The sequence below is a fragment of the Stegodyphus dumicola genome, chromosome 2 (genome assembly GCF_044657685.1).
Source record: "Stegodyphus dumicola isolate Sdum_Otavi_A_Nest chromosome 2, ASM4465768v1".
NCBI lineage: Eukaryota > Metazoa > Arthropoda > Arachnida > Araneae > Eresidae > Stegodyphus > Stegodyphus dumicola.
Genome location: NC_140769.1, coordinates 151,767,135 through 151,780,575, shown reverse-complemented (window position 1 = coordinate 151,780,575; position 13,441 = coordinate 151,767,135). Strand labels below are relative to the sequence as shown.

The following is a 13,441-nucleotide window of genomic DNA, read 5'->3' as shown; positions in this document are numbered from 1 at the left end:
CCAAATATGACCTAAAGATACAACAAATGAATACCCAGACAGCTTATCTCAATAAAAAAAAATTGATAAAGAGATCTTCATGTAAAACCTAGAAGGTGTAACTTCTGAAGAGAAAGTTTGCAAGCCGAAGAAATCAGTCTTCGAACTTAAGCAAGCAGGATGAATATGGTACCTTAAATCGGATACAATTTTGCAAAAACTAGAATTAGAAAAGTTAATGTCAGATAACTGCAGATATGTTCAAAAAGGAGATGATGACTGTATCATAATCACTGTTTATGTAGACTATCTAATAATCTTAACTAAAAGCGAATCATCCATGATACACATTAAGAAAACTCTCAGTAAAACTTTTGAAATGAAGGACTTTGGCAAAATAAAACAGTATTAAATTTGCTTCATTATCACAAGAAATAATTATACAGTCCAAAGTTGTTAATCCGGACTCGTCGGGACTTCGGCGATCATCAGTTTAAATCTAGTAAGATGGCATGCAGAAATTATAAAATTAAAAATATGAAACCGTAATTTATGAAATAAAGAGCAATTATGATCTAAAGGGTATCAAATTTTACAAAAAAAAAAAAAAAAAAAAAAAAAGCTTAATATTTGTTTGTTTACTTTATTAAACATTTCTTTCAATGTAAGTTGTTTAAGTTGCTTCGTTTCATGCGATAATACTTTCTCTTTAATTCTATTAAACAGACATAATTTCTTGTTTAGTTACAAAGTTCCACTGTTCAAGTCCTATAATTGCTGTGTCGAGAATACCGACTAATTTGTCAATCGAAATTTTTTCGTTTTCAATAACCTCTTTGTCACTTTCTTCACTATCGGAAGCGAATTATAATGATGAGGAATTTGATTTAAATCATATCAAAGATGGAGTACATAGAGATGAAATACTACATTTAGTAAGGAATTATAAGCCAAATAAAATAAAAACATCTGCTCTGAAGATAAGGATAGTGCTGACAGATCAACTTTCAATTCATTGCGCGCCACGCCCTGAAGATAAGGATAGTGCTGACAGATCAACTTCCAATTCATTGCGTGCTGCGGCGTCCCCCCCCCCCCCGCCGCAGAGCAACTTGAAATTGATAAACAGATTTCAGAATGGTTAGAGAATAAAAGGATATGCCTTTACCCTTTTTTGCAGCAATTCCACTTTTTGTTTGATGGACTTCGAGACATACTTCCGCTTTGTAGATCCTTTACATATTAGTAAATAGTACATATTGGAAATTCTATTTGACATAATCGAAAAGTTCAAGCTTACTTTTATATAATTGCTCGACCAGTCTGCAAAAAATAATAAGCCGGATCCAATTCGAAGATTGAGGAACAACGCAAACTGCAACATTAATTGAATTAGATAATTTTAGCTCAGCTTATACCGTCTGTTATACGTTAAACGTGCATGTGTAAACGTATTATGTGCATGCACACATGCATATTCGCAGACGTAAAGGTCTTATGTGCATGCGTAACGCCTATGCGCATGCATCAACGCAACGCATGTAGCTGTTTGTTTGTAGCTGAGGTCCGGATTATGGGTGTCTGAATTAACGACTGACTGTATTTTACTACATATGAATTAAATAAATATAGTTGCATGAAGAATGTTTATGCAATTGGTTGCCAAAGTTAGGCACATTCTGAAAATTTGTTGTTCTACTAATGTTGTAATTCTACTAATGTGGTTGTGCTAATAAATAAGTACCACTCACTGAGTATACATAGGATGTTTTTCCAGAGTTTTAGGAATTGACTATTAGTTCAATTACTAGAACTCATATGCAATGCTATTGGTTACAAACAATTCTTGAAATGTTTATGCAGATAGTGCAATATTGTTCAGTTCAGTTACTTGCCTGATGCAAGCACATTTATGTAGCATTATTTATTGGAACTATGGAAGAAGGGAGGCAATCATTTTCTTCAAGATTTGTGGAAAAAGGATGTGAAAACTTCAAAAATTATTCAATATCTGGGAGTATTCTGTTTCCACATTCGAAAAAAAAAACCTTTATAGGATGTTCAATTGGAGAAATAAACCATGCTCTAAATAGGTGGACTGAGGATATACCAAAAAATTTCTTTGACGATGGCTTAAAAAATTACTTTTTTGTCGGAATAATTATATTCAGTTAAATGAGGATTGCACTGAATAGCTACATGATAATACTGATGAAAAAAACTATACCTTAATTCCTAGAACTCTGAAAACATTCCACATATTGTCTCTTTAGACTACTCAACATAACTGAACTTTCAGTCAATTAGCTTGATTATCACTACAAATAATCACACTTTACTACATACCAGTTAAATAAACATGACCATCAAAACTGCGACATAATGCTCGTACAATTGCAAAACCAATACCTTTATTACTTCCAGTAACCTAAAAGATAAATTAAAAGTATTAATTTTGAAGCTATAAATAAAGCTAAATTAAAGATTCATTTTAAATAGAAAGCTAAAAAATCCATATACACATATTTATTAAAAGCAGTATGGTAAATTTGTTGAAAATCGCAATATTTGATATACTTGCAAGATTTTTAACTCATATGAGGACAGTTACATTGCCATAATATAAATTAGCAAAAAAAAAAAAAATAGTTATACATAAAGTACCAATTCCAGATTGTTGGCTGCCTTTTTTTATACAGGAATATATGTTTGATATTCATTCCACCGCCCATATGCTGTGTACCATCTTGCCCTCCCATTAGGATCGGCCCTCTATACGTAAGGGAAGAAAAATTCATCTATAATACGCAATAATTTATATGCAGATAAGAAAAGATTTATACATCTAACATGGAGGTAGGACGTAAAAGGAGAGGCCCTAACTGTTTCTCCCCATCCACTGCTTTGAAGATGACACTTGCTCTGTCTTCAGGAGCGATTAATGAGGGCTTGATGCCATCTTGGCTTATGATTGTGATTTTGGGGAACTATGGATTTTATCGGACAGCCGCAGTGCACTACAACATCTTGGTGGTTGGTCATCCACATGCGATGAAACCAACATATCTAGTCTGCTCAAACTGAGGAAGATCTATCAGACCCACAACGTCCACCTCCAGTGGATCCCATCATATGTTAATATTAGATGTAATGAGGTCTCTGATAAACTGGCAAAAGAGGGTAGTGAAAATGAAACGGTCACTAGCTTCTCACTTACTTACCAAGAACTTTACTCAAATGAAAGATCTAAACTTAATATAAGTATGACGTATTTCACCTACGCTCCAATGGTACACAGGAACATCCCCTGGCTCCCTACTGGAATTCAAATGTGACCGTGGGTCCCAGACTGCTCTGGCTAGACTAACAAGTGGCCACCTTAAACATCTTTCCTTTGAAAGTGGCAGCAAAATTCACCCTGCTTGTAAAAAATGTTGTGACCATCCAGCTTCACTGGATCACATCGGTTGCATAACTGGATCGGTTGCATTCACTGGATCACACTGGGTTGCTTCGGATTTTCTAAGGAGGACTTAACATCCCATCCCCTCACTGTTATTGATTTTTTGATGGTCAAGAACCTTTTGGAGCTGATCTCGATGATAAGCAACAACATAACACTGCTTTGAAGCAGTGACACACTCCTTGTGGAGACCAAAACATTCAGTGACTTACCATAGATCAATCGGTTTTGCCATGACCATTTTGTAATTACATCGTAAATATACATATAAACTAAAACTTAACTCAGTGGCGCAACAGCCCTAATGGGCCAAGGCTTGCAGTGCCCAAAAACTGCTTTCTTCATTGTGGGCCCCGGGGTGCATAAGGCATATGCCCTGAACAAGTGGTCAGCTTGTCACAGGACCCCCTGCGTTTAGTCCCCAAGCGAGCTTGGTACTCATTTTATCGATCCAAGTGATGGAAATTAAAGGATGAAAGGCTGAGTCGACCTCGCCCAGTCTGGGAATCGAACCCCGGAGCTGTGGTGCTGCTGCGCGAAAATATATGTATAAATCTACATATTTCCTTTTTCTACAATATTTCAGAGCCTGAAGTATGTGAAAAGAATATATTTTTAAACAACATTTGATTCTGAATGGAATTAACCTTTTTACGATGGCTTTGTTTAAGACGCTCGTGTGGGACGGAAGAGAATCGAAGGCAGTCACCGTACAGGACGGAGGTTTTTCATCGCTAAGCCTAATTTTATAAAAAAAAATCAGAAAAAAATGTTGTGCTTCTAGCAACGTAATTTTTTGTATCATTTTAGATTATTACTTGAGCTCTTATATATGTTAAAATTAATGCTTAATAATGTTTTTTTCTTTATTTTACCTGAAAATATACTTAAAAAATTGCTTATCTTGTAAAATAATTTTTGGAAGAGCTATTTAAATTATTCCAAAGTTTTAATTAATAAAATCCATCAATAAAGTTTTAAATTAATAAAATAACACAATAAAGACTATTTATAGTAAGAACAAAATTTAAAATGACGATTGTGGTAAATCTCGAAGCACAGAGAAGTATCCCTTTCTAACTCTTAGAAAAAGTATCAGTTTTTAACTCTTTAGAAAATGAATCATCACTCTCATCTGCGTTAATAAATGGTTCATTGATAATACGAGGGTATTCTTCTTCTGATAAATAGCATCTTTCCGCCATAATAGACTGGAGGTGAGGCTTTCCACAATAAAAAGAGAAGAAAGGGAAATATACCGTATTTGACGGCATATAAGTCGCAGCCTTGTTTAGACGGCCACACACAAGGAACAAAAGTTTCAATAGCATGGTTTCTTTTAGTTCTCACGTTTCGTAAAAGCCAAATAAACAATTATTGAATGCAATTACCTTCACGTATAAGATGCAGGTAACTTTTTTGAGACACACTTTTTGATCAGACACACGAATGTTTTCATTAGCACGCATTCCCTCCCCCCCACCCTAGCAAGAGCTGATGAGTAAAATACAGAGTCAAGCAGAATAATCTTAAAGTCAAGCAGAATATATCAAACTCAAGGTCAAGAACTTAAAACTGTGTTTGCTCAGAAGAGTTTAATTTGGATGAAATATTTTTATGTTTTTGTTAATAAGATTAGAAATAAATTTTAGGGTAATTCGATTTTATTCAGTTAATGATACAAAAATAAGGACAAAAGTTTATTGTATTATTAATATTAAAATTATGCATTATACCTTTTCTATTTACAGAACTTCTTGAAATACTTTCGCAAATACAAGATAAATTTTTAGATTCCGAGGTATCCTTTAAACCAACATAAGAGTCACTTTATACTTAATGCTCTGTTCAGTTCATTCCAAATTAGAGCACCTTTTATTTTAATAGCGAAATAAATTAAATATTGCGGCTGATTTCCACGTACTTAACTTTCTATGAATATCTTTGAAAGGGAAATCAATTTTTTTTAAATATTATTTAAAACTTGTAATAATTGAGTTATCATAAAATGTAAGGAACTAATTCTTTTAATACTTATAGATTTTTTTTACCCTTAACTTCACCAATACATATTCCAAAAATTCTTAACAACTTTCTTAAGTATGCATCTCATAGACTTCGCTTTACAACACCTTTTAACGGATTGCTTTCCAGTATGAACAATTATTGTGAAAATAGTTTTATTAATAATTTATATTTGTCAACAGAATTTCAATTTATGTTTACAATTGAATGTTAAGGCTGTAGAGTGATTAGGTTATTTTGAAGCAGAAGATGGTGTGAAAAATGAGGAATGCCCTCGCCGGGACTCGAACCTGAACCTCTTGAGTATGCACCGAGTGTGCTACCATTACACCACGAAGGAGGGAGGAAACACTTTCTAAGTTTGTTATATATTTAGATAATGCTTATAATCATTATAAATTTAGATATATTTAATAACTATACTGGTGAACAAAATTACGAGATGGAAAACATTTTCCCATATTTCTCCCAAAATACCACACAAAACCTGGACAGTTGGTTGTCGTACAATGTTACTGTGGTGCTGGTGTTGCTGATATCAGTTTCTATATTTCTGTAGGCATCATTACGCCAGCAGGAGGTATAAAAGTCCCGGTCCTGCTGTCCAGCTCATTCTGCTCTGTAACATAGTAGTGATTTTTATCGTCTTTCTTGAACAATCTTGTTGTTCTTTGCTATTTATTAGGCAAAATGCAGTACACATCACCGCTTAGACAAATATATGAGATGGAAGAATCATGGATAGGCTTGAAGCAGGGCAGTCCCAAGCTCAGGTTACAATAGAACGTAACTTCAATTGGATGCAACGTTAAGTGACATCTGCAATTTGTGGAATAAGCTTAAAAACAGCGAGACAGTATCCAGAAGGCCAGAACAAGGCTGGCTGAGTTCCACAACAACTAATGACAATCGGTATTTGGCACTTTCAGCCAAGTGCCAGAGGATGTCTACAGCCACGTAACTGTCTCGTAACTTCACTACTGCCCCAGAAACATCAGTTTCAAGGAAGACAGTTGCCAAAAGGCTCCATGAGACAGGACTAAATGCCAGAAAGCCTGCTATCTGCATCTCACTCACTCCCTCTTACAAAAGAGAGCATTTACAATGGTGCATACAATACCAACACTGGACACAGCTTCAATGGGCTTCCCTGATGAGTCCAGATTCAGTCTACAACCTGATTCTTGGCGATTATTGATACGGAAACAATCCGGGACCCAATACCATCCCAGCAATATCATGGAAAGGGAGCAATATGGTGATGGTCTGGCCAGGGGTCATGCAAAATACTCACACGCTGATGACATTTGACACTAGGTTCAGTGAATGCCCAGAGATACAGGTACGAGATCCTAGAGCCCTACGTGGGACTTTTCAGGGGTGTGATGGCCCTGAGTTCATTTTTATGGATGACAATGAATAACCAGACAGAGTCCACATGGTTGATGACTATCTAGAAAGCAAGGATATTTACTGAATGGATTGGCCAACCAAATCTCCTGACCTTAATCCTATCGAACATGCTTAGGATGCTCCTGAGAGGGCTACAGGAATACACCCCCCACCCAAAACCATTCAGGAAGTAAAAACTCTTGTGATAGAGGAGTGAGTGTGACTTCCACAGGCACTCTTGAACTTTTTTTTTTTTTTTTAAACAGCATACTGTCTGTCTGTCAGAAGCGACCACACACCATACTAGCCACATTTTCACTTCCATCTTTCAACCTCAAGTTTGGACCACATTGGACTCTTGGTCATAACTCATGCTAATGAATGACAATTTTACTGTTGTTTTGTACTCAGTATTGAATGCAATAAACTATATCCATACCTATTTCCTTTATTTCTATCCATTATTTCTCGATATGTTTGGGAGAAAGTGCTTAATCTCTTAATTTTGTCCACCAGTGTAGATTTCTTCACAGTAACATTCATAGAAGTTTATGAATGAATAAATCCTTCATTTCCGAATACATTTATAAATAATTTAATAAATAATCATGCATTTTGTTAAATGCAAAAGCATGCTTTTTACAAGGATATCCATAAATAGTCATATATATTTAATATTTTTCATTTTTGGTGTGTGCAAATATTTAATTTTTGCACGTTAACTACATTTTTCCAGTAAAGTAATTTGCAATAATTGCAATAATTTAGCATACATCAGAATTTTTTATATAAGAAATAGGTACAAATATAAATTGAATGAAAATGACATGCTTTCATGCTATCTTTATGTTGTGGCATGTTCACATGGTTCCATTAGGGTACTTACGTATTATGACAACTACCATTTACCGATAAAAATCTTCATTGGCATTTTTTGGTTTATGTTTATAAATTCTTTTAAAAATAAAAGCCCTCATTATAAAGGAACAAAAACTTAAAAATCAAAAATCCCGAAAATATATATAAACTATATACTAAATACGAATTAAAAAAATTTAAATTAACTTTCTTAAAACTGGTTAAAAGAAAACGAAGTTAATGGGGAGGAAAGTGGCAGGAAATAGCTTTCAAAATAGCATTGAAATGCATTTCCTGTTTTTTCTGCCAAATAAATTCAGCTAAATAGGTATCCAAATGATGGCGGTTTGTCCAATGTTGTCGCTTGTTCTTCCATTTTGCGAAACCCCACATCCTTTCAACGTGTCGAGTACGAGTCTGCATAGATGGGTCAACAAAATTGTATCGATGATTCACACTAAAATGTTCAAAACCGGCAGCAATGAGCTCCTCTGTTTGATATCCAGACAACGAATCTGACATTATTGTTGAGTCCTTAGCAATATTATGTTGGATTTCATGAATTAATGTTATTGCCTTCCTGTCTGGAAATCCAACTAGAAATGTTTCTTTTGTCTCCCGGCAAATTCCACTGAAGACCCACTGTTGTGGCTAGATATGACCTTGATTATTCTTCTGACGCATAAAAAGGCTTTCGTCAATTTCGACAATCATTCCGGGCACTCCAATTTTTATGTTTCGATTATCTTCCAAATTCTTCACACACTTCACACATATAATTATTCCAATCAATAACAGTCTTATCAGATAAATACAACTGATGTTTGCACCATTTAATGGATGGCTGTTCATATGCCCAAAAGTAAATAAATCTTAAAACTTTTAAAAATTCAGTACGACTGTTTTCAAACCCCGTATCAGTTCGGACACCAAACATTTGTTGAAAATTTTTGACATTGCATCACTTCTTCTTCATTTGAAGGAAGTTGGAAAATGTTGATATACATTGGGGGAAAATTAATCACAAAAAGTTTCACGTTTTTAACCTAAACGTTAAATCTGCATAAGTGTAGCAAAAAAGGGTGTGGTAATAGCAACTGTGGGATAATACTCTTTATTTTAGTGCCCTCTATAACCTATGTTAGGGTTAACCTGTATAACCTACAAAGGTCACCAGTTTTGGCGAGCTATCTAGTTACTCACCATAGTACATGAGTATCCATATTAGTTTGACCGCACATGGTTACTTTCACCGAGTTTGGCAGGTGTTTCTGTACACAGTTTTACACAAATCTTTGTTTCCAACGAAGAAAAAATTAACTTATTAGCATCTCTCTCTATATATTTATTAATTCTGATGAGGATTGCAGGTTTTCATGATAATTTCATTTTTCAGTTCAGATATGTAAGCCTAAATTGATTATTTTTTAATAATATAAAAATAAAATGATGAGTTTAAAATGAGAAACTATTACGAGTCTTCCCTAAAAATTTTTAAAAAATACATTTTATTGTATTATCTGGATGACAAAAATGTACTTTATTTAAAACATTTTGATATTTGGGACATACCACTTAGTTATAAAAAAATTGAAGTTTAAGGCATGTTATATTTTTCCGATATTTTTACATTTTAAAGGTACTGTAAGGTATTTTTCATTCTTTATGCATAACATTTTTGCTAAAATCTATATTTCTGTATTCCAGTAACCTAGAATTTTATAAAACAAATTCATAGTCAAATTTGCTGCTGCAAGTTATCAAAAATAAACAAGATTTTGCATAAATGTCACTAAACTATACAAATTGTTATTATCCATTGAACAATAAATGTTTCTTTTACGCGGAAATGTTGCCGCTTTACAATTTGTGTGAAAATACTATCAAAGCGCTGTCAAGGATGCTCTGGATGTAAACAAAAAACATCCCCTCTGGAGACTAAAGACTGGGAGCATTGCTTTATTCATAGTGTGGGGTTGGCACCTCCTTTTATTCTTACCTCCATGACATCTAAACATGTATAACAATACATTATCGTAAATTCCACTATACTTGTAAGTGTTAAGGGTTAGAGTTGACTTTAGGGTACCCCTTGTATTATCGCGAAGTTGTTGTTTCATTTATGGTAATCTGAGTAGTTGAATGTTATGGAAACACTATTATGACGTAATTGTTTGCATTATTCTGGGAAATTTTGAATCATGGAATGTTTTGTAAGGGCATTTAAAAAATTACTTATTTACTTAATTTAAGTAATTTTACAGTTTTTGATATTATTAAGTGTTATAAAAGACAGAATCAGATCCAAAACAAAACAAAACCTGGAAGACCATCTAAGTTATCTGATGGAATGAAATGATTTATTTTAAGGAATATTAAAAAGAATCCAAAACTGAGAACTCCTAAACTTGTTGTGGAACTTCATGAATTATATGGAATATATATATAATATAATTTATATTATATAAATCCATAAATTGTATGAAGAGTAATGCAGTCTGTAGGATATCATGGGCGAGTAGCAAGAAGAAAACTTTATGTCAGTAAAAAGAAATCAAAAACTTCGACTCGTTTTCACAAAATCAGTGAAACAAAAGGCACCCGACTGCTGGAAAAAAAAGTGTTGGTTGCTGATGAAAGCAAATTTAACATCTTCAGCTCAGATAGACATGTGCTGGTGTGGAGAAAACCCAAAGAAGAATTTTGGAAGCAAAACTAAGTAGCAAGTGTTAAATATGGCAGAGGAGGAGTTATGGGGATGTATGGCACATTCTGGTGTTAGTAATATAGAGTTTACAGATGGTACCATGAATCAGTATAAATAGCTTGACATCTTGAAGCGAAATTTGGCACACAAACTTCATACATAAAATAGTTCCAAATTTTACCAGAACAGGTACTTACACATTGAAGCAACCACCTTACTAGAAATCACCAAATTTTTAGAATGTGCTAAACTCTGGCAACCATGCACATTACCTTTCTTTCAGCAACCATTCTCGTAACAGTCCTTCAGTCAAGTAACTCCGCCATTTTTGTATGCATTCGTTTTTGTTGTATTCCAGGGTAGAATGGTTTTTAGGAAGAAATTGTGATTTTTTTTGCCTTAAACTTAGTTTTAAAACATGAGCTTGCGAACACTGCCGCAATGAAAAGAACTACGGTAAAATTTCTGCAAATTACAGAATTTTGGTTACTGTTCTGTTATCGAGACAAATTCAGAAATATATGTATGTGTGTTCATGTATGCATGTATATATGTTATTATGAATGTGTGTATAAACATGTACACATATATGCAGACACATACATACACACGTGCATACATTCATACATTTCTGAATCTGGTCCCAATTACAGAACAGTACCAAATTTTGCTAAAAATATTCTAAAGGGAACAATAGATTGCAAGAAGCCAAATGTGCGCAATTCTCTAATGTATTTTAAACGAAAACAGATTGTTGGTTACTTCGGGAGAAGAAGAGTGTAAGAAAATTACATAAAGAATCTAAGAAGAGTATAAGTGTTTCATTTTTTAAATATATCACCTAATCCTTATTTAATAATTCAAATTTGTATTTTAAATTGCTAAAGTATGTTTTCTTTTTATATGCTGATAATGTTTACCCACTTACAATAAATATCAATAGTTTGGGAATCTTTCTAAAAAAAGGCATGAAAACGACCAACTTGCACTCAATAAGTAACTATTACCTTTTCATCTGTGAACAATTGCCAAATTGTGCCAAAATGGTTGTGTTAAAACGTAAGTACCCCAGAACATATGATCCAAAGCATATTGCGCACAATATTAGACTTTGTCTGTCCAAAAGTAATTAAGGCATCAACCAAATCATCAGATCTTAATCCTATTGAATATACTTGGCATGGAAATTTGAAAACAGAGCATATTTTTGTGGCAGCAACTCAAAGCAGTGATTCAAGAGGAATGGCATAAAATAAGTCTAAAACTAACAAAAAAACTTATAGAGTCAGTGCCTAAAAGATTAAATGAAGTGATCAAGTGTAAAGGTAATTCCACAAGATATTCAAAACAAAAACAATGTGGATTTTTGGCTGTTACTTAAAGTGTCCGATTATTTTTATGCGAATATTTTTTCTCATTAAAAAAATGATACTGATTTTTGAATTTAATTTTCATCTTTTCAAAAATGGATTTACTATAAAAAATGCTGAATTTATATATAATCAAAATAAAAGCCTATCTTTTTGTTTTAATTAATTTTAGTTTTTATGCTCATTACAGAATACAAAAATTCAATGTGTCAGGTCATTTTTGTGAGCCTCTGTAGCCCTATACGATTATATACAGAAGATAATAAATCTGTTTTCTAATGTAAATTTTATCTGTTCACATATTTGATTCTTCTAATATAAGGAGAAAGGGATTAATTATATTTTTCGCTGAAATTTATGACACACTATTACGTTTAATATGCGGGGATGTTTCCATAACCGGCACTTGGCGAAATTGCGGATTTGTTTACATAGGAAGTGAGCGTACGTGCGCCAGAATATGGTAACCCTGATAATTGTTGCAACCCACACAGGGAATTTTCCTGAAGGAGTAAAAGGGAAATTTTCTGTTTACTTTTCGAACATTACGGTAAGAGAAAATAAAGTTTGAAAGTCGCAAATCATTATTAGTTCACATTTTCGCAAAACGTTTATGGGGGTTAAAAAACGTTTATGGGGTTTACTTTTCGAACATTACGGTAAAAGAAAATAAAGTTTTTTATATTTTCGCAAAACATTTATGGGGTTTTGGGAGTTAAAAAATGCAGCAAATTATTATTATTAACATAACAAAAAGTTCCTTTTTTAGGTATTATATATGTTATAAATATTGCCATTGCCATGAAGACAAACTGGGCAAAGTTAAAATGAAACCAACAACAACAGCATTTAATTTATTATAGCTTTTTTCTTACTTTTACTGGCTTACGGGGCAAAACTTTTAAATTTGTTATTTGAATCTGTTACATTAGTCTTTATTTTAAAGAATATATTGTATGTCATATGGCCATGAAGGCAACCTGGTTAAAGTAGAAATGAAATCAAACTTTCTAATTAATGTGATTTGAAGCCATTGTGTTATACTTCCAGGAATATGTTATATGGTAAATATGTGTGCTCATGTTTTTCCTGGAAAGGGCATAAAATTTTTTTACAGAAATAAGTTACCAACCTAAATCTATTGTCATGGCAATTAAATTTTTCTGAAAGAGCAGGATTATTTATAAGCCAAGTGCTAAACCTTTGTATTGTTACCCTGATCATGAAATTTTAAATGGTGATTTAATTTCTTTTTTCAGGTTGAACTGCCCTTCAATGAAAGCTTTTGCTCGATGTGTGGCCTGTAATAGCAATAAATGGGACTTTTGTGAACTGAAATCTGTTAGGCTTTCCAAAATCCAGAAAGGTAAAGTTTAACTTCTTATTTAAGCCTAATGTTCTTAAAATATATTAGAATATCCATAGGTGACATTTAATTATTGTTCAATAAAGACACCATAACAAAATAAGCTGATTGAATCACCAAATTTGTAACTTGTAACTTTTAAATATATCCAGACTGTCTGCTTTAATAATGAAGTAACATACAGTGCATATATAGTAGTGTTTTGATTTTCATTTATCATTTTATTCTGTTTTTTAAGTATGAGTTCAGCAATGCTCCAACATGCGACTAATTACCATATA

At 33.3% G+C, this 13,441-nt stretch overlaps 1 protein-coding gene across 9 annotated transcripts in view; it reads right to left on the bottom strand.

Moving 5' to 3' along the window:
- Window positions 1-13,441, bottom strand: part of LOC118186353 (carbonyl reductase [NADPH] 1-like) — a 99,343-nt gene that overhangs the window by 85,576 nt on the left and 326 nt on the right. For 8 of the 9 annotated variants that reach the window (XR_015039612.1, XR_015039613.1, XR_015039614.1 and 5 more), the window contains exon 2: window positions 2,326-2,407. Coding sequence is in view for 4 of the 9 variants with exons in the window: in XM_085811276.1 (XP_085667402.1) it covers window positions 2,326-2,407 (82 nt within the window). In the remaining 5 variants the exon portion in view is untranslated. The remainder of the gene's footprint in view (window positions 1-2,325; window positions 2,408-13,441) is intronic. The other variant, XR_015039616.1, reaches the window with a different exon arrangement.